The 22,612-nt window shown below is 35.8% G+C and overlaps 2 protein-coding genes and 1 long non-coding RNA gene across 4 annotated transcripts; 1 reads left to right on the plus strand and 2 right to left on the minus strand.

Moving 5' to 3' along the window:
* Positions 1-35: 35 nt before the first annotated feature.
* Positions 36-8,140, minus strand: LOC108812289 (potassium transporter 11). Of its 2 annotated transcripts, XM_056989969.1 has the most exons (9): positions 7,830-8,140; positions 7,322-7,697; positions 6,995-7,220; positions 6,662-6,907; positions 2,174-2,224; positions 1,821-2,081; positions 1,562-1,729; positions 700-1,477; positions 36-629 (listed from the first exon to the last, which is right to left on the minus strand). In XM_056989969.1, the coding sequence occupies exons 2-9, from the start codon at positions 7,469-7,471 to the stop codon at positions 146-148; spliced, it is 2,364 nt and encodes a 787-aa protein (XP_056845949.1). In that variant the 5' UTR covers positions 7,472-7,697; positions 7,830-8,140; the 3' UTR covers positions 36-145. The 2 variants fall into 2 exon arrangements, with proteins under 2 accessions (XP_056845949.1, XP_056845948.1); XM_056989968.1 differs by having other exon boundaries at positions 7,322-8,140.
* An 8,670-nt stretch (positions 8,141-16,810) lies between these two features.
* Positions 16,811-20,228, plus strand: LOC130496374 (uncharacterized). Its single transcript, XR_008935475.1, has 3 exons — positions 16,811-16,907; positions 17,024-17,269; positions 20,036-20,228. It is a non-coding gene; the product is annotated as an uncharacterized LOC130496374 (long non-coding RNA).
* A 287-nt stretch (positions 20,229-20,515) lies between these two features.
* LOC130497063 (probable arabinosyltransferase ARAD1) lies at positions 20,516-22,510 on the minus strand. Its single transcript, XM_056989929.1, has 3 exons — positions 21,581-22,510; positions 21,066-21,431; positions 20,516-20,972 (listed from the first exon to the last, which is right to left on the minus strand). The coding sequence occupies exons 1-3, from the start codon at positions 22,478-22,480 to the stop codon at positions 20,784-20,786; spliced, it is 1,455 nt and encodes a 484-aa protein (XP_056845909.1). The 5' UTR covers positions 22,481-22,510; the 3' UTR covers positions 20,516-20,783.
* Between the last annotated feature and the right edge of the window lie 102 nt (positions 22,511-22,612).

The raw sequence follows: 22,612 nt of genomic DNA on the forward strand, positions 1-22,612 counted from the left end.
GGACTTGGACTCTTTCATCCACACGTGCACCAAAATTTTGATAAAACTATACAACATGGTAGACAACATTACATTCAAAAAAGGGATATACATATACATACAACACATGCATATAGCATCCGTGCATTTACTTATAATTATTCTCTTATACATAGAAAATCTGACCAACATTGAGAAGGCTCTCCTGAGGAACATTGTAGATAACACTATGTTCTCTACAGATCTTCCTCAAAAACGCATACACATAATCAATGGCTATCTTCTTGTAGAACCTGGCCTGCCTCCTCGCTCTAACCACCGTGTTCCCCATTATATGCACCACTCCCGCGTCTCTACACCTATTAATAAACTCCAGCTCGTCTCCTCCACCGCTCATCATGCTCGAGGCCGTCACCGTGTGGCTAACCCTTTTCACCGGCGTTATGGACTCTATAGAGTCAAATGTATCAAAGGTTGCAACGTTCTCGTTCTTTTCTTTGAAATGATTCTGGCTCCCACATATGCTGTACTCATCTGAATCCGAACAGCCTCCTTCCATCATGGACTCGAGGCGGACGAACAAGAAGAGGCTCTCGAAGAGGCGTTTCTCAAAGTCGTCGTCTTTCTTGTGCAAGTCTCCATATCCATACCTGTTAACAAATAGCTTAAAGGTTAAGAAACATATGAGTGAAGGAGGACGGTTGTTACAAGATGTGTTACCTTGCAACACAACGGAACATGTGGAAGTTTTTAGGACCGATTCTTTTAACTAGGAACCGTTCTTCCTCGGGGACAGTGTAAACAGGAAGGTTCTTGACGCATACAAACACCACAACAGAGTGAATAGCAGGTAGGTTTGTGATGAAATGAGAGAAGATGTGAGGGACTCCACTAGCTAGCTCAGTGTAGACAAGTCCAACTCCAGGGACACGAACAAGGCCAAGGCTAGGACCGAGTCCAAGAATCCAAGCCATTGAGACTCTACTGTGCATCTCAAACTCATACCTCTTCAAAGTCCCATAGTGCCATACCGACATGATGAGGAGAAACGCTGCAGCGATAACAAGCGGAACCCAACCTCCTTGGTCCACTTTGAAAAGCATGGCTGAGAAGTAAGTGCATTCCACAACGAGCGAGAGGACGGTGAACACAAGAACAAGAACCCAGTGGCAACGCCACACGAGGATCATGATCAGCGTCATGAGCAGCGTTGTGACAAGCATGACGATCACAACCGCAGTACCGTAAGCGTTACCTATCTGACTCTGGTTCTTGAATCCAGCAGTGACGGCAATGCATAAGATCATCAAGATCCAGTTGATGTCCGGAACGTAGATCTGACCAAGAAACTTTCTAGACGTGTGCACCACTTTGACCCTTGGGAAACAACCGTGGGCTAGAGCTTGCTTGATCAAAGAGAACGTGGCTGAGATCGTGGCCTGGCTTGCAACAATGGCTGCAGCGGTTGCAATAATGAACATTGGCCAATACACACTTCCTACAAGATTACAAAAAAAAACATAAGTTTTTAACTCCAAGCTTCTTCTAAAACACAGACTAGGTAACTTATCAGACAAGAAACCTGGAATGGAACGGTAAAACGCATCAACCACGTGATCCGGGTGGTTTCTAATGTAGGCAGCTTGTCCACTATAAGCCAAAAGAAGGCAAGGAAACACAATGGCAGTGAAAGCGATTTGGACAGCGGAAACAGGAAAGTGTGATAGGTCAGCAAAGAGTGCTTCAATCCCTACCATTTTCAAGAAAATCAAGATTTTGAATAGTTACAAGAGCATAAGAACCAGTAGCTTCTTCTTTTCTCTGTTTGTTTTTTTGGTTACCTGTAATACTAAGCATGATGCCTCCAAGAGATGTCCAACGATCTCTACCTCCTCTTTTGAAATACCGGTAAATATAAACCGGAGAGAAAGCTTTCAAGACGCTTGTGTCATGTTTCCAGATGTTGTACATACCGATACTTGCAATGGAGAGAAACCAGAGAAGGACAATGGGAGCGAAGAGCCAACCAACACGGTCTGTTCCGTAATGCTGTACACTAAACAAGCTGACTAGTATCACAACAGCAACAAGAACAACAACACCTGTAATAGTAATAACAATAACCAACAAACTTATGATTACTAAACAGACATCAAATATTTGGAATGAAGCTGAATGTATTAAGTGGTAATACCGTTGCTTAGATGAGGAAGGCTTACGCTTAGCCCACCAGCAGCTGAGAGGACTGCAAAAAAGAGTTTAGTTTTTATCATCAACCATCTGTTCCTCAAGAGAACTGTTGTGAATACAAACAAAGTCCCACATTGGAAGTTTAGACAAATAATGTCTCGTATATAAAGAGATGTCCAACTCTGATTAGTACGAGGCCTTTTGGGATGGAAACCAAAAGTAAATCCATGCGGGCTTGCCATTAAGGCCCAAAGTGGACAATATCGTACTAATCGGATAAATAGAGTTGGACATAGGCTTTCACAATCCTAACAATTGGTATCAGAGCAATCCAGGTTTTGATTGCGGGTATTAAAGAAATCAAGGAGTCTGAAAAGAATCGCAAAGAAGAAAGATAAAGGGACCTATCAATTCTTCAAGGAAACTGCGATCCATCGACTCCAACATTCAAGGTTGAAAGATCAAAGGGTAAAAGCACAAGACGTCAAAGCAGTAACACTCATCTCAAAGGAGTTGAACAAGGTCGGTATCGAAAGTCTTCCTAACAAGGTTGGAAGTTAGGCGGCGGGTTCCATTACTCATGGCGGTACAAAGTGCGTTCAAGGATCTACCGAAGGATTTTAGATCAAGGTGGAGATGATGCTAGAACTTGAGAAAGATGGTAGTGTTTCGTGATCATCGGTGTTTCAGGAAACGTCAGAAAAAGTTGACGGAGATGATGAAGGATTCAAGGAAGATCATCAAGGAGTTATATATCAGAATTTATCATGCAAGGAATAGGAGACTGCATGTTCTGGGTGATTGATGCTTAAGAAGTTATCTCGCAGTGAAATATGCAATCGGTTTTGTGTCGATAGTCTTTCTAACAACGGAGTTAGACGGCGTGTCCTGTTTTTTATAAACAGCGGTACAAGAGATTGTATAAGTTCACATTGCTGGAGGAGATGTCAAAGTTTTGTGACATCTAGTATTGAGGTGAAGACTAACGGTGTATTAGTCTAAGTCTATCACTTTGAAAACATGAGGAAGTCTCCAAGACAGAAAAAAAAAAATTAAAAGGCATCCAAGTAAGGAGGATGATTGCATGGATAAATTAACAAGCTACGTGGAGAGTAAGAAAACAGTATGGTTATAGTTGTTTTCTTTTGGCATCACAAGAAGAGAACGGGAAAAATTCTTTAAGGTGGACAAGGGAAACTCACGTGAGGAAGTATTAATATCAAAGACATGTTATATGGTATTGATAAATCAGAAGAAGTCTGATGGTAAGTCCAAAGGCTGTTGTGATTCAGGCAGTAAACGTTGGGGTGTTAGCAATACAAACAACAAGTATTGCAGCAAGGAATGGTGTTTCAGCTAGGAGGGATATCATGGGATCTAGAAGTGATATTAAGGTGAGCTGTTACAAAGAGAAGTGTCAAGAACGTCACCGGAGCAGTTGGCGTGAGACAAGTTAAAAGGAAGTTAGCAGGGTGGTGCTAAACATTCAGAAGATTCAAGGAAGAGTTTGATTCTAAGCTCAGTGCGCATGAGAGGAATCAAAGGTTGACAAGGAGAATCCAGTTTCAGGAAGAATGAAAGAGAAACAAGTTCGTTTCTGGAAAATAGTCACTTAAGTCTCATATTGGTGAATGAGAAAGTTACCTGGTAAGAATCAGTAGTCGGGTCGGGTGTATAGACATCGATTCCAGGTGGAGCTATTGATAGAAAGATTCAAGAGAAGACAAGTTAGTTCTTTAGTGAATGTTCTTGAATCAAAAGGCAAGAAGTAAGTCTTGCAGGGGTAAAGGAGTTACCTTAAAGTCTCAAGGAGCAGGAGAGGAGTTATTTTGTTCATTAAAAGCAGCTAGGCGTGAAAATAATTGATATCAGAGGAGTACTCCGGAGTAGACGATATCAACGTAACAACAAATGGTCATGAACAATAGCTTTTAAGGTGGAGCTGAAGCAGTGAGAGAAAAGGAGCACTGTGGAAGATTGAACTCAGAGCTCCTCTTGGAAATCTGTAATGATTTCAAGTTCAAGTTATGGTTCTGGAAAGAAAAAAAAAATAACAGAGACAGAGATGTGCAGGTCATAAAAGGTTTACCTAAGATCATCAAAGAGGAGAACACATGCTTGATGTTCATGCTGCGATGAGGTCTGAGATTGTCTAGCAACACATGAACTTCGACTGATCAACGAAGATTCTATGAAGGCTAGAACTGGTAGGAAGGAAATCATCAAGACTGTCGCAGGAGGAATCTCATGGAAATAAGAACGACATACAGTAACGGAAGAGGAGCTGCTGTGTGGAATAGAAATCATGAAATCAAAAATTATGATTTTACGGCCCTGAGAATCAAAAGGAATAAGGGCTGATAGCTGTTAAAAGGGTTTACATGGAGTTATCAGCACAACTGAGGAGACGCAGTGGTTCGTCGGAGAAGCTGTAAAAAAAAAAAAAAGTGAATTTTAGCAGTTCGCATAGTATCTGGTTCTCAGAAAGGGGGCAAGCTAAATTCATCATTAAAGATGAGAGAGTTTAGAAGTATACCTGAGACTACAAAGGGTCGGTGGCATTGGAGGAGTATGCCAGAAGATGCAAGGATTCTTTCAGAATTGCATTAAAACTTCACTATCAAAGAGAGTATCAAAGGGCGAGACAAGGAGTTTCAGTTGCAGGTGAGGACGCATAACAGATTGTCGATAACGCATCTCCGTCGAACAAGAAGAGGAGACCAATAGGTTTCAGTTCGAGGTGGAGCAAGCTGAGGAACACAAACACAAGAAAGCAAAGGAGGATCAAATGGTCGCTGGATATACTTGGAAAAATTGATCTGAGAACATTGCAATCACTGAAGATTGTCACTGTCAAGAGCTCTTACAAATAAAATCAAGCATCAGAGAAGTCTTACCGGAAACTGCAGAACTCCGGCGAGATTGATCAGCTTGATTCTGGCAAAACAAAATTCACATTACTGAAGAATCGTAATCTTCGGTATGGAGGGTGGATCTTGTGCAGTGAGGAACCAGAAACGGTCACAATGATGGTTACGAGCAAGATGAAGTCTTTGGAAGTTGAATCAGTTCACGTCACTTGGAACACGAGCGTAGGGACTGAAGATCAATGATTGTCCACGAACTATGCGAGCTTTCACATGAACAGTGAAACAAAGGTTCATCGCCATAGTTACAGAGGTGTGATGGTGTGAACAGGGAAGCAGATCAATGGAAGGAGAAAGATGTCGTTGATTTCAACGAAAAAGGAGAAGTAAGGTGAGAAAGAATTAAGCCCAAGGTGGAGTTTGTAGTGTTAATGGGCCTTAATTATTTATAACCTGACCCAGTTCCAATCTTGAAGATAAAGCCCGTATCACCAAAAGGATCCAGCAAAGCCCATGCTGGTACAAGTCGGTTATGCTTTACGACGGTGGATGAAACCTCATGCAAATAAGGAAAACAGTTAGATAAGATTCCTATGGTATTAGGAAAAATACATAGAACTGTTTAGTATATATATAGACGTGCTTATACAAAGGGAGATCATCCGAAACACAAGACCAAAAAGGAGAGAGAGCTAGAGAGGATCGGGGTAGAGAAGAAACTAAGGGCAAGAGACATTGTTCGAGTCATGTCGCTTCGGGATAGAGTTTCTTTGATCTCTCTAATTCTTTGTTGTGTCTTCCTATTGAGCGCTTAGAGCGTTTGTGTAAACCCTTTGATTGATAGTGGATGTTGTGGGAGACGGTTCCCACCCCAGAGGTACCGCAAGGGAACTGAGTTAAAAATCTTGTGTCGTTAAGCAATCAAAAGATCGATAAATTCCTAACAATTGGTATCAGAGCCGGGATGACGAACATCTGCAAGAAAACCAAAATACCCTTCAAGTTCGAAGAGCCTCCACTTCGATGGGAAGGGCGGGGTGCGTAGCAGAGGCTAGTCAAAGATTCCGGGAGCTTCGGTTGTGGGAGGAGAATCCTCAAGATGACTTCGCGAATAAGTGGTGTCGGAGACTTGTATCGAAAGTCTCTCCCTAACGACGATACAAGATTAGGTGGGTATTCCTAACGGTGCTGCAAAGATTAGGTGGTGAATGTCCTAATGGTGCAGTAAAGGTTAGGTGGATAAGTCCTAATGGTGTAACAAGGGTTAGATGAAGAGTCCCGTTGGTGATTACGGCGGTACAAGAGGTGTGCCAGGTTTCGCTGGAGGTTGGAAATCAAGTGTTTATGTGGTACTTGGTTTGAGAGGAGGTTTGTTGTGAATACAAACAAAGTCCCACATTGGAAGTTTAGACAAATAATGTCTAGTATATAAAGAGATGTCCAACTCTGATTAGTACGAGGCCTTTTGGGATGGAAACCAAAAGTAAATCCATGCGGGCTTGCCATTAAGGCCCAAAGTGGACAATATCGTACTAATCGGATAAATAGAGTTGGACATAGGCTTTCACAATCCCAACAAGAACACAGCTTACTTAAAAAAGAAAAGCGAAAAGCTAAAGCATTACCAGAAATGGCAGGAGTAAGGATACCATCGCCAATGACCATACAAGTACCAACAAGAACCAAAACAAGAAGAGCTGTTTTCCTAGATGTCTTCTCTTCTAACCACCTTTTGGTTTTGGCAGCAAAGGAATGCTCATGAAACGTGGACCGGCTGTAAGTAGTCAGCTCTTCATCAGTACGGTGCTGGTTCCTGATTGTTTTCACTTTGGCGTGTCTACAGAGTAATGAATACAGAGCAAAGGTTCCACCTTTTCAATAGAAAATAAATAAAAAAACTAAGTCAGTAACTAGCAAAGGTGAAAATGCATAAAGATTTGTGATTTTTGGTTTAATACCTTGACCATTGTCATTTGCTTTACATACAACGAAAACATATTTGAGTAGAGGGATGAGTGTGAGTGAATAGATGATGAGAGACAGAGCTCCAATGATATCTTCAGGATCTTTGATCCCATGAGGGAATGTATTGTAGAAAACATAGAGAGGAGAAGTCCCTAGATCTCCATACACAACACCTAGGCTCTGAAACGAAAGCTGCAGAAGCAGAAGAGCCGAGAATTTCTGCATTAACCAAATCTAGTTTAGAGACAAGATTTTTTTGTGTGGATATGGTTGTTGTAATAATAAAGGGGATTAGGATGATAAAAGTAGTAAAAATAAACCTTTTCTTTGTACATGTTCCTAAGACGACCAGCTTCTTCATCCATAGATTGATCAAGTTTCTGGTCTAAATCCCACATGCTACCTCTCTCATCACTCTCTTCATCAATCTCACCACCACCCATTGTTGCTGCTTCTACTCTTGCCGCCATTTTTTTCAACTCTCAGTAAAATCTATATATGTATCCTTTTCAAAAGCTCAGATCTTTACAACAAAACTTCAAGCAAAACAATAAAAGTGGAAGACTTTCACAAACACAAAAACAGATTTTTTCAAGAAGACAGGAGAGTGCTTAAAAGAGGGAATGTCGTAAGAGCTGCTACTTCTTGCCAGATTGACAAAAAAGAGATGGGAGTGAACAGTGAAGAAGAAGACTCCTTGTAAAATTGACAAAGAGACAAAAGAAGATCAGGAAGATGTAACAATCAAAAAAAGTATCAAACAAAGAATATTCGAAAAATCAATTTTTTCATACAGGGAACCATTCACAATTAAACACTTTTGCTTACCTTTTAAAACAGAGAAATCTTAAATATTATGTGGATGATAAACACAAAGAGAGACAATGAAACTCTTTGAACAGAAAAAGAGAAGTTGTCTTTTCATAAGAAAATAGATGATTCTCACGTTATGGAAGGTTTGCTGTATGTGGGTCCTGTTTGATTCAGGACCATTGAAGTTACCAGAAGGAAAAGAAAGCTCTCAACTTTCACTCAGAATTGAGAGAAAAGCCAGAGACTTTGCCTTCTCTCTTTCTCCGCAAAACAGAGAGTAAAGAAGGCAAAGTTTTTTTTTTTTGCTAAGAAAGCAAAGTTATGTGTTGAGAGAGAGAATATACACATAGATATATGATGATTATGATCTCTGACAGAATGAACATGGAGAGAATTATAAAAATAATATTAGCATCAAATAATCATAGTCCATTTCGTTTAAATGTGTATTGGAATTATCGAACAACTATTTTTAATTAGTTGTATTATTGTATGTACTCAGATTGAAAAGTACACTACTTTACGCACGCACACACGTACAAAAAGGACTCTTACATAGGGGAAAAAGTACATTACTTTAAAAAACAGTGTTAAACCAGATAAATTTAGTTTCTCTTATTATAAGTTATAACTAATTAATTATTTATTTACAATTATTTTAAGATCCAAATTATTTTCTTCTAATCATCATGAAACTAATAATGCTTTCAGGAACAGTTGACAAAATAATAGATAAAGTATATTCTAATGTAACGGTCATAGAACTTTTATTTACCCTTAAAAAGGACGAAGATTATTTTTTGCCAAACGTGATTCTTGATTAGCATGTCAGAGAATCAATTTTGGAACTGTAATTAGATAATTAGATAACTTAAAAGGACAATTCAATCAAGGTACTACTCAATAATCAAATATTGGATCCGTTCTAATTTTCTTTTTAGCTTTATATACACATCTCGATCTAATTACCCAACATGTTCAAGAAAAAAATTATTCTTCATATTTTTCTTATTTTTTGAAAAAGGGATTTTCATGTTAAAATTGCTGTAAGATTAAAGGCTTTCTTTATTTATTTTTTTTGTCTCGTCAATCAACATCTCATGTTTTAGACCAAGCTGATGATTGTATAGGTAACTGATTTACATTCCAATATAATTGCATATTATCAACAAAAGAAAATTAGTTGAACCAACCATAAAATAACCTCAAAAGACTTTTTTCTAGAACAACTAAACTAAATTTTTAAACCCTCATTAGTTACTTTTTTTATAAAGGTAACTTGCTTCACATGCTTTAACCAGCTAGGTTTCAATACAACTCAATGTCTTTATGATTCTGTCACGGCAATCTTCTTTATTTCATTACTTGGTTTGCATTGGTTACTGTTTCTCAGATGTTAATTTTATACTATATCTGGAAAGAGCGAACTGATAAGAGTTACCATCTAACAGATAAGCTTGTTCAGATCAAACTCAGCATCTGGTAACACAAATTCCCCACGCCTTTGTGACCTCTTCCGACCCTAGTTTCTAAGCACACATGACTCACGTTTAGCTCGATTATTTTTTCTTCTAAAAACTCTGAGAATTCTTTTTTTTTCCTCAATTTCTTTTCCAGTCCATGTAAATTGTATTTTGTGGAGTACTTATATTTAAAACTTGAAAACAGTGAATGTTGAAATTTGTTTTGAATGATCCTATTGTTTTCAAAACAATTGGTTTGAGCTCTCGTGTGGACGTTTACCCATGAAAAACATTGACCTGGTAAGTGAAAGCAATTTGTCCATTTCGAGTACGTTAACGCTATCTGATCTCATCGCACTTGCCATTTTTAGCAACTGAATTTATTGAATAAGTCGTATGTATTATATATATCACACCCTGATTTTGATATCTTGGCACTTGCAGTAGAAAAATGATATCGAGTAACAACTAGGTCTGTTAACTCCACCACGATAATGGTTTTTAAACAATGAAAAGAACTGAAGTACATTGAATCAAAATCAAACACCTTACATAATACCTACCATAACAAATACTTTATAATATCACTGAAAAATCGAATAAACTTGGATATGCTTACCATATAATATTCTTTGAAAAAGCGTGACACTAGTTAAAAGATAGAGAATCACGATGGGAAGTTATACACTCTCTGTTTCAATATAAGCTGTGTTTAATTCTTTTGCATATAAATAAATTAAAAAATATAATTTTTTATACAGATCATCATGATTATATAAAAATATCATTAAATAAAATTAGTTCAATAAATAAAAATACAATATTTTGTAAATAGTGTTTCAAATGATATTAAATTTTATGCAGAATAACGAGAACATCAACTATTTCCTAACAAAATTACTTTTTAAATACTAATTAAAATGATATTTAGGGAGGAAGTACAATAAAAGATAATTGCATTATCTTAGAATCAAACATCCCTAGTGAACAGTGATGCAGTTTTCTTTCTTTCTGCCGGTTACTATATTGGAGTACATTTTTCAGATCTGTGAGTTTATCTATGGCCATGTTCGTTTCATGATCTGGACGCGGCATCCAGACGCAGACGCGGACCGATGTTCGTTTGATGCTAAATAGAGGTTAAATTGGACGCATCATCCAGATATATTTTCATAACTCATCCATATATTTCAGGATTTCTAGATGAGATTTTTAAACGTTTCCAAAAACACTAAACTCATCCAAAAGTGTAAAAAGTCGATAATATCCTTAATTTATTCTAAAAATTAAAAAAAAATTATCTGATTTCTAAAGCTAATTTTTTTCTCGCCGCCAAAGCTAATTTTACAGAAAAATCAAGTTTTCCTGCCAAAATCGAAAACCGAGTTTTCGGCCAAAACCAGAAAATAGAATTTTTCGGCCAAAATCCGAAAACCGAGTTTTCCCACCAAAACTAAAAATCAAGTTTTCCCGCCAAAACCGGAAAACCGAGCTTTTCGGCCAAAAACCGAATTTTTCCGCCAAAACCCAAAAACCGAGTTTTCCCTCCAAAACCCGAAAATTGAGTTTTCCCGCCAAAACTAAAAAATCGACTCGGCCAAACCCAGAAAATCGAGTTTTTTGCCAAAACCGGAAAACCAAGTTTTTCGGCTAAAACCCGAAAACCGAGTTTTCCCGCCAAAACCAAAAAAAACTGAGTTTTCCCGCCAAAACCGAAAAATCGAGTTTTCTTGCCAAAACCAAAAAATCGTGTTTTCCCGCCAAAACCGGAAAACCGAGTTTTCCCGCTAAAACCGAAAAACTGGGTTTTATAAAAAATGAAAAATTGAATTTAATGTTCATTTTTATTTATCTCTATTTTATTTGTAATTAAACATTTTTTTTTACAAGTTAGTTTTACTTTTAGATATAGTTATATATATGTTTAGACCAAAAAAAAATAAAGAATTTTTGATCATTTGACATAAAATTCATCCAGATACAAAAATACAGAATACAAAACGAACATAACTTCATCTAGATACAGTTTCGAGACGCATGATCCCAAATTTACAGAATCGCAAACGAACGATATTTGATTGCTGCATCCAGTTACTTCGCATAGATGCCGCGTCTGGCATTCTCATCTAGTTTACAAAACGAACAGGGCCTATATTGTTTATTATTAGTTATACATCTATTATCTCACACGTATATTCCACTACGTTGCATTCACACATGTATCTATCTAGCTTACACACTTGGATTCCAAAACAACATAGTGGCCTGGCGTGTGCATTATCGCAATCTATAATGAATCCATTAATCAAATCGCGAACGGAAATCTATCCACGACGATACATATAAAAATAAGATTTTGTTTTTGCTATATAATCAAATGTCATGATTATATACCAAAGGACCAAAACATAGATAACCACTTATCAATGTATCATAAATAATATCCTAAATAATCAGGAACTCAATTTCAGACTAATTGCGGTAGCATGATGATAAACTGGGATATACACACATTTATGATTTCGAACTATCCCTTTTTCATGGAAAAAGATAATAACAATGTCAATTCAGCTATGAGCCATGTAAAATCATGTGATAGGTGCACCCACGTGGCTGTATGCTAAATATAAACATTACGACAGCTGGTACGGTTAACCCTATGATGTATGTTGTGGAATGTGGTCCTTTGTCCAAAACACATACGAGTCCAAGGTTTTTTTGGGTTCAAGTACTTGTATTTGTTGGCTTCATGAGAACCACAAGTAAACATCTTTTATCTATATAGATCTCACATATTCTCGTGTTTACTAGAATTATATAACAGAGTTATCAAATTATTTTGCTAGTTTGGTATACCTTGATAGAACCGTATTTTATAAACTACGGATTACTGAATATGGTAAAGAATAAAAATGATAAAACTATACCAAAGAGTAAGAAAAATATGATACAACTGCAGAGGCGAGATATTATCTCTTTCCTTAACTCAAAATACGTCCCGTAGTGCTACAGTTCGATAACGTAATGAGTCCTAGGATACAACTGCAAACAATCTTCTGAATTTGCGTCACTCTATCAGAAGCCTGACGAAACTAGTTTTGTGTTGTACTCTCAGACACAAAAGAAAAAATAAAACATAACTATTCAAGAGAATTTTGTTGTTGCTCATATCAATGTGTTCGTGTGTGTATCACAATATGGAGAGTAGTGGGTTTTATAAACTTTTCCAGAAGCAAAGACCACAAAACGTTACGACATTGATTCCTGTAATTAATATGAATCAACCATTATGACATTGTCAAAACAACCATAATGACATAGTCAAAAAACGTTTTTGATATAAAAAAAAGATATTTACGATTTCTTTAATTACTAAATAATTTAAGACAATCACTAAATTGATTTGAATTCGGTTACAATAACAAAAAGACGGTTATAGTCCGTTGACCAAATTTCAAACTCAATTCCAAATTTATTTTGGTTAACTCGGTTTTGTGCACACACATTTCAACCGATATATCTTTCCAGAAATATACTATAGTATATTCATACTTCTCCATATATAAACAAGAGGATTCACACCTCATATTTTATGTTGGACATTTACTAGTTTTTAAACATAGTCAAATATTCAAGCTTAGAAGCTTTCCAAGTCAATGACTTTGGACCAACATTTTTTATTCAAACGAACTTTGTTTTTGACATATTAATACACTACTCCATAGTGTTTGTCAACCATTCAGTTATCCGACGAACGTCTTCGCCCGGAAAACTTACCGAAAATGGTCTAAAACCATCTCGTCAAAAAACGAGTTCCAACATACCTTACATATATTGGTAGAGATGTAGCACGCAATACCTACTCGCTATACATTATATTGTACTGTTGCTTTCAGGTCTGCTCCAAAATACGGCAAAACCATACTAATTCAAAGAGCTAGTTTTGGGTTCAGTCTATTAAAATATTAGTACTGAATTCTCAAAATTTAAGAATTGATACATATAAACTTTAAAATTCCCTTTTTTATCTTTTTTTTTTGTTTATGGCTCCCAAGATTTGAGAGCTATATATATGATGTTCCTCTTCTAAGTTCTAACCACAGTTTGCCAATGATCCCAAACCAACGGCCCTAGTGTTGAACAAATTTGACATACATGGGAGCTTCACGTGACCACTCTGCTGGGCCAGAAGTTTCCCAACACTAGTTAACCGAAGACCAGTAATGTTCGATGAGTACATAACGTTAGCTTAGACTTATGTAGTGTTTACTTTTTGTCTGAAAATGCGACCAAACATATACCTTTAATAATTTTCTGAAAATCAAATAATTTACATACGTCCAAATTATTTTTGGCCCATGATATCAAAAGGAATAAGACCCTTATCCCAATTAACTTAGGAGACATAATAATTAAAATTGAAAACTCTTTTAGTATTTTTTTAAAATACATGTATTCATGGCATTGTGTATTTATTCGTACGTGTTGTCGTTTTCGAAGCTGCAACTATTTTTGTCATCATATGTGATGACTGATTCATGCATGGTATGATGGAAAATCACATCGGACTTTTATAAGACTGGGCGTGATTTAAATGGTGGTGAATGACCAATGTACCAGCAACAGTATCATTGCATATCTCTAGAATTCAACATTGATACGTATATATTGAGATATAATATGATATCGATAAAGACACATGTATGTACGCTTCTTCAGATGCATTTTATTGATTTTATTCGACTTTTTCTTATTGATTCATCTGTGTACTGACCATTCAATTATCCGGAAATATTCTGAGAATGTATTTTAAATTGACAGAAATATAATTTAGGATTATTTGAACGTGTACCCTAAAACATCAGACGAACTACGTAGAGTGTTTCTAGTTAAATTCACTTAATATTCACATTGTAAACGACTATTTACTATAGAATCTCTCTCTCATCAAAAAGCTCTCTTCCATCTCTGTAAAAGTTTCATAAGATCTGCGTTCCAGGCCGGCGGTGTGGGCTCCTATAGCCACCGTCGGTCTGTTTTCTCTTTCGTTTTCTCTTGTTTTCCTTGTCTGTTTCTCTGTGTCTATTGGCTTTTTGTTGATAGTGAGCAAATCTAAATCTAGATCTTCAGATCTGGAGGCTCTCTTTGAGCGTCGGTGTTGGTGGTTTAGACATTCGGCATGCCTTTCCCTCTGGCTGTTTGTCGGTTCTGTCCTCTTCTACTTTTCCGATGGGTTTCATGTCGGTGGATCCTTGGATTTCCCTTGATTGCTCTTTGGGCATCAAAGTCATCCTCTTTTTCACCGCTGATGCTCCTCCTTACTCTGCATGTGCGTTCTTATGGTTCTGATAGTAATGTTACGCCTTGGTCGGGAGGAAGCGCGTCTCCTTGTTCTCGTAAGCATCGGATTGATCCTTGAGTTTGATCTTCATCTTCTGTTTCTTAGCAAGGGATCTCCGGCTAGTTCTCAAGGATATGTGAACTTCGGCTCTGCATCTAGTCGCTAGGAGATTGAATGTTAAAAACCATGTCTCTTCATCTCCTGGTTTGTATCTCCGCTTCATCCTCGTGGCTCATGAATAAGTCTTCAGAGCAGTATAAAGAGGTGCGGATTTGATTCTACCAAATAAAGCTTGACTGCGGATGTGTTCTTATTATTCCTCTCTTCCTTGGTTGTTTATATTGCTTGTGAATCTTATGGTTTGATTTAGAATTTGCTTCTGTTCTCACAATAGCCATGTTCTTATGTTGTTCGTTCTAGTTTCCAGAAAATCAGTTTGATTTTGCTGGCTTTTATTTTCAGAGGATGTTATGTATCCTGCTGACCTTAGCTTCTGGGGGTTCTGTTAAACTCGCCGGCGTAATGTAATACCGATGTATTTTCTCTCGATGTTATCAATGAAATCCTCTAGTGTTTAAAAAAAAAAACGACTATTTACTATTTTTTTCTTTTTGCGCAAACCAAACTTGATTACTTAAAGAAACATACAAAGGGGGTACTTCACTCATCCACAGATGGAGAGTTAATTAGGGAACCCAAAGCTGATTTCGCAAGAGTATTACCCACACGAGGGATAAAATAAAAGGAAATACAGCTAAAAGAGTTGGATAGAGAATGAATATCAAAGAGAAATACTTGAATCCAGACATGGTTTTTCTTGGTGTTCGGAAGAGTGACTAGACTTTTAGAGTCAGAGAAGACCCGAAGGGAGTCTATTCCACGCATGATCGCTGAGATCATGATTAACTTCGATCTTTTAGTTGATCAGATAAAAGACGGTTTTTAACTTTACTTAATTTTTAACTAAAAAGGTTAAAAACCATCTTTTAAATAAAAAAATATAAAAGCTGTCTCTTAATTGAAAAATATAATAGAACTAAAAAAAATCAAATCACGAGTTAAAAATCTCGGTTAAAAGAACGGGATTAATCATTTGCGGTCTTTAATGCCAATGCCTCTGTTATTAAGTTACTTAAAATTGTACTATATTGTACCATCGACTTGGGATATATTTTAAAATCAATAATCGTGCTTACTTTTTACCAAAAAAAAAAGTAATCGTGCTTACTCCATTTTTTTCCTCTCACTGAATTATTGGTGATTGTACTGGTGTGTGATAATTAACGATTAGTCAATTTAATCTATACTATTAAAACAGAAGGCCCTTTTTTGAGGTATCCTTCTGTTTCAACGGTATTTACTATTTCATGCCATTTAGTTATTTATAAGCTATGTTTTTATTTGATGATCTTTTACTTAAACAAAAAAACAATTTCTTTAAATATATGTTACTGTAATTCAGGTAGAACAGTTCTACTCAATATAATTTAAACTAAAGCATATACACGTACTAAACTATGTAAACCTACAACACGCAAACTATCATTATATGAACCAAGATTTGAATGTCAACAACTGAACCCACCAAATCTAAACATAAACCATCATGTATAAGTATTTAAAACTAATATTTATTCATCGACATCAAACATAGTTCTCGAATTAACCCATGTCGATACAATTAAATTGTATATCTTAAAACATATATTAAATATATACGTATATCATCAAACATGTTATATGTAGAAATCATCATATCACATCAAACACTAGCTTATATATAATAATCGAACATGTTATATGTTTAAAATTATTTTTCTAACAAGATAAGCAACAAAAAATGAAAAACAAGATATTATATTATTGTTATAGATATCCAATGGAAAAAATCTCGGGATTTGTTAATATTAGTTACAATTAAAATAATTTTGGTTAAAAAGTCCATGTCAAAAAATAATACAATTTTTAATTATTGTTAGTGGGAATGAAAAGGAATCAAAAAGTTAGGAATACACCAATAAAATATTTTTGCAAATTCGAAATATATTAACTTCATCAGATCATGTTTTTAGAGAATATTTTGTGTATTTAACAAACAAAAAATATCTGTAAATATATTATATGCTCTAGAATATTCTTCATATATTCAGTTTATTACTTGGCATATTGAGAAACCTAATATACCTTCGACCAAATCCTATAAATATAGACCAAACCATATCGACTAACCATCCTAAAACAAAACTTCTTAGCATGATTCACCAGAGCTGTAGGTTCAAGAGAGCATAGGTCGTGAAAAACTACATATATTAATTTTCTATGAAAGAATATATTACATAAGCACTCGCCTTATCTTTTCTTTTTAAACACAAGCACTCACCTTATCTAACTCTCTTTATTTACAGATGTAAATGGTGACGTCCTCGATACGGGTGAAATCGACGTCATGCAATGTCTTGGAAACAAAAAGAAAAGAGTGAAGTTTATGTTAAGGGACATGATCGTGTTTTAGTATTATATGTGTATTGTTAGTTAAACTAACTTCATGTGTATCTAGACTTTGCAGGTTTTTGTAGCGTTAGAGATGTTCCTCTCATGGGTGATTTACAAGAAGATATCAAGTGGTTAACTTAAGACGAGATTTCGTATTGGTAATTTCTAAACTTTTCTAATGTAAAATAGATTGTGACAAATTATATTTGTTGACACGCTATATTTTCATGAAAGAATATCTTACCTTATTTTTAAAATAATATTTTATTTATATAGAAAACAAAATTATCTTGCATAATTCTACTCATTACTTATTAAAAACATAATTCAAAATTAGGAAATTTAACTACACTAAAATATAAAAAATTTAAACATAATCTCGCACCATAATATATTATGCAAGTATAATGAGATACGTAAAATAATTAAAATCTCTTTTATAGATATCAAACTGAAATTTTAAAGTTCAAATGTTATTTCACACTTTTACATTAAAAGTAGAATGTTCTTTACCTAACAAGTTATTTTTGAGTAGTTCTTTTCAATGTAGAGTTTTAAAATAACAATAAATGTTAGTATATTGTAACAAATAACAATTATTATTATTCTGTTCGAATATAAATTATAAATCCTAATCATGACTCTAAACTAAAGTCTAAACCCTAAAACATATCTCCAAACTCTCTAAAATTTTTGTTAAATAATAAATAGTAATAAAATTATAATATTTTAGACAACTACTTACTTTAAGGTTTTAAAATAACAATATTTGTTAGTTACAATATTTTTTCACCTAATACCTTAAACAAAATCTATTTTGTTATTGGATTACAAGATTTACTTTTAGGCTAACCATATTTTGCATAATTATCCTAACAAAATTCTAATAAACGAGTAAACAATTTAAATTTCAGTTACCCAAATCAGATTTCTATCTTCTATTCATTTCAAAAAGATATTGTACATGGTAAAAAGGGAAAATCAAAACTTCTTTCAAATACAGAAACCTCATTTATTTAAAAATAAATGGAAAACCTTACATAATTTTCATTAAATTTAGTTACAGATTTTGCATGTATCAAAATTTGAATATAAAATGAATAACTCATGCTAACAATCAATTCTATTAAAACAACAGTGTACATTATTGATATATGTTGTGTCCACTTTTTTAAATTTTATAAGTGCCTTTTAATACACTTTATTAAAATTTAGATAACTGCCTTTTAATACACCTTATTTAAATTTAACTAACCGCAATCCTTATTAATCGCCTAACCATTACGTAAGTTTTATGTTTCGGGATAAATCAGTTACTAAAGTGGGTTTTATATCAAGATTTTTACATAGCTCAAATGTATTATTTGTAATTTGTTTTGTGTTAAAATTTATTATCGGTTTTGTAAAGTCAACCTTGCAAAACGTTTTGCATATTGGCTGTCAGTTTTGTAAATGCTTCTATTCTTAAAATTGTTTTATTTATTAAAATATTATTTTTCTTTACAATTTGGTGGACAATAGTTTTTTCCAGAAATAAAAGCCACACATACAAAAATGTTTGAAATGTTGATTTTATTGGATATAATCTGTATTTCTATTTTATTAAAGTTATGAACATGATCTATTAATATAGATTTAATCCAACTATTTTAGTAGAATAGATTAAAATCTCTTATTAATTATTTAAGATTTACATAAATATTTTCTTACATGATTAATAACATAAATATAAAAATTAAATTTTACAAAAAAAATAGCCGCCCTTTAAAGGGCGGGTCAAAAATGATATAAATTATTTTTTTTAACATATAAGAAAAAATTACACAAAATATTACATATTTACACAAAAAAACTAAAAAAATTACAAACCAACACTATACCTGCGGGTCAAGATCTCGAAAAGATGGCTATGATTACAAAAAAACTGATATACTGGCATATGATTACAAACAATTGAACGTATGTCGGATCAATTTTTAAATTGTTATTATTTTATAAAATATATTTTAATTAAAATTTATACACAAATATGATACAAAGAAAAACACAAATATGTAAAGAAAAATATAAATATGAAAATAATCCCTAAAAAAAAATTAAAACAAAAATATATCCACCCTCTGAAAAGATAGTCAGAATCTATTAAAACAAGAACATGACATATTGATATAGGTTCCCTTTATCGCGTACATTGATAATGGTTTAGTCCAACCATTTTGATAGAATTTATTAAAATCTCTTATAAATCAATTAAAAATAGTTCACAAACAAATACACAAATATAATCAAACACACATATAAAAATTAAACTTCTAATAAAACTAAAAAAATAAAATATACCCGCCCTCTCAAGGGCGGGTCAAAATCTAGTAATTAATTGAAAGACATGTAATGTTTTCAGCTTGTCGTCGGTTAGGTTTCATTTAATCATTTCAGTTATTTTCTTTCAATCAACTAAACATTTGTTCTCCGTTCCGTTTCCAATTCTTTCTTTTTCTTTTGTTTTCCAAATTTTGTTGAGAAATTGCATGTAAACAGTCTGACAATAAATGTCCAGTTCTATGTATTTAGCCGCCTAAAACATGTATTTTTAAATATAAATTACTACAATAATTTCTTCAGTCAGTTACAAAAAAATAATAATAATAATAATTTCTTCAATATCTTTAATATTATGAAAAATTTAGAGCATAAATTTGGTACTTTATAAACTCCTATGTAAATCTTAGCACCTAAAGTCATCTGTATATCATGAACATGTTTCAAAGGACAAAACACATACAATATATATGACTTGATAAACGCCGGTATTGGAGGGACCAAACCGAGTTAACCTCCATCTTCTTTGTTGTGTCCGGTCTACCCAATACCGTTTCTTTTTTGGTTTGGTCGATAAAAACTATTTTGCGATTGTTGCGTTGCAGATGAACAATTGACAACTGACCAAGGCTTGCAAAGAGTGATATACTCTGAAACATTGGCAGAAACCAATGGAAGCTTGTGTTGTGTTCCATTTTTATTACATACAAGGCTAATGCCCATGAGACAAAGGCTTTAATGTGCCAAATGTTATAATAAAGTTTTTGGGGATCAACACTAAACTTTGTTCGAGCATATACTCCCTCCGTTTCAAATTATATGTCCTTCTAGAGGAAATTTTTTGTTTCAAAATAAATGTCGTTTTCGGTTTTCAATGCAAAATTTATTGACAATATTCTATTTTCTATTTTTCTATTGGTTGATACATGGTTATGTGTATTGGTAATAGTGTTTTTATTTTGGAAATATGTAAAATTAAATGTTTTCTTAATCTGTGTGCATAAGGTTAAAACGACATATAATATGAAACGGAGGGAGTATCTCCTAGAGGTGTAAAATTTTTCTGGGCACCGACATGTACAGAGTAAAAAAGAATGGATGGTCGGTCCGTATAAAGTGTGAGAATATCAAGTACGATAAAAACTAATGGAATCTACAGAAGAAAAAAAAGAAGGATTTCAAAATATATCTTCCTAATGAATCTGTTTCCTGACTGGAAAAGTCAAGCCACGAGAGGGCGGACATCGGCAGGTGCAGCAAGTCTCGGGGCCAAGAAGTTGAGAAGGAGATAGAGTTAGGGAGCTCCTCCACAAATCTGATCGGTGTCACGCAAGAGACAAAAAGAGATCTTATCTAAATGGAAGTGATGACACCCGTTTGGTTTGTGCATAGACATGAGCAGTCTGGTTCAGTTGAGTTTCTCAGAACGAGGCGTTTGTCGCGGTTGCTCATCAGCTTGATGAGTGGTAGCTTCTGTGAGACTTGACGCCAGATCTCCTTCACTGCTCCATTTGGGTTCCCATAGTCAAAATACCGTCTTACCTGTGTGCGTTATCATCATCATTCAGTTATGAGAAAACGTCTCGCAAAACATGCAAAAGGAACCAAACATTTTCGAGAAGGAGAAGAGGGTACCGATTTCATCTCTCTCTGATACTCCAAAATCTTTTTAGTTCCTATCTTCCTCAGCTTCTTAACCAGAAACCCAGGCTTCAGAGCCACATTGGACTCAACAAAAATCGAAAACTTTCTGTAGTCTATAACATCCTCGAAAGGCAACTCGATGCTATCGCTGACGATCACGGGAACACACAAGCTAACAATAGAGTCAAAGAGCCTGCAAGCGGATGGAGTATCACCAGCAGGGTTTAAACAGAACTTAGAAGTATGCATTCCTTTCGTAGCAGCTCGTCGATTCTCTCTCGATTGGGTTCCATGCTTTATCGTCACATCTCCTTCCTTCTCAAGTACTTGGAATAGCAAATCACGAACCTTCCCACCCTGAAGATACACACACAGACAGAAGCAGACCAACATTGTTTATTACAATAAACACAACTTGATGCCGTTTCCGACAACAACAATAGCATTAAGACAAGAGACAGTAACTCCCAGTCTGCTCAAAGTTTCAACTTTTATTCAAAACTTACATCTTTGCGGTAACGATTACCCATGAAGAAGAGCAAGGTGTTACGAGACTCAACACCTATCTCCCCAGTGAAGATATTAACCCTATGAGAGTAAGGTATCACCACATCTTTAACAAACGATCCTTGATCAGGCCCCAACCTCCCGAAATCCGCAACCAGCAGAACAGCGTTCTTGACCCGGTCCATGATCCGATACAACGCGTTCGGATCGCCCGCGGGTATCACGTGATCCCTCCCTCCGTTCCTCCTCCACCACTCCTGACGCTCGAGCCAATCGATCAGCCCATCCTGCATCTTCTCGTCGCTGTAACCGGATCCGGGATCCACGGGGCGACCCGCGTTAACGATCAAGCTTAGGGAAGAGAACACCGGGACGAAGAAGAGATCGGCTTCGGCGGGATCAAGGACGCGGGCGATGGGAGACCCGGATCGATCGGATTCGGGTCGGTTTAGATCCGAGAAGAGGTACCACTCGTGCATGTGCTGGTGACCCGGGTACTTGAGCGCGGTGACGTCAAGGGGCTTCTTCTCCAGCCCGCCGCCGCCGCCGCGGACGATGGCGTGCTGCTCGATCATGCCGTAGGTGAATCTCTTGGGGAGATCGTACATGTAGACCTTGACTTTGGGCTGGATCGGAGCTTTGAGTTCTCTTTCTTCTTCGCGGATGAGCTGACGCGGGAGATCGGATGAGGAAGGGAGGGAGCGGCTGACGGAGGCGTTGAGGATGGCGTAGATGGCGATTACGGAGACCACGGCGATGGCCGCTCGTTGGAGGACGGAGGATTTACGCGCCATTTGCGGGAAGGTTGTTAGGGTTTTCAGGTGAGAGAGATGGAAGATTGTTTTGTTTAGTCGAGACTTGTGAAGATGATGACTGTTGTATCTTTCGTTGCTTACCATTGGTGGTACACGCTTCCATAACACTGTTGTGATAACAACAGCCTTTCCCTAATCAGTATTAATTCTACGCATGTGCATAAAACCGATATGCAAACCGAAAAAAACCGGCATGAAATACGGTACCCGAACCCA

This window comes from Raphanus sativus, chromosome 6 (genome assembly GCF_000801105.2).
Source record: "Raphanus sativus cultivar WK10039 chromosome 6, ASM80110v3, whole genome shotgun sequence".
NCBI lineage: Eukaryota > Viridiplantae > Streptophyta > Magnoliopsida > Brassicales > Brassicaceae > Raphanus > Raphanus sativus.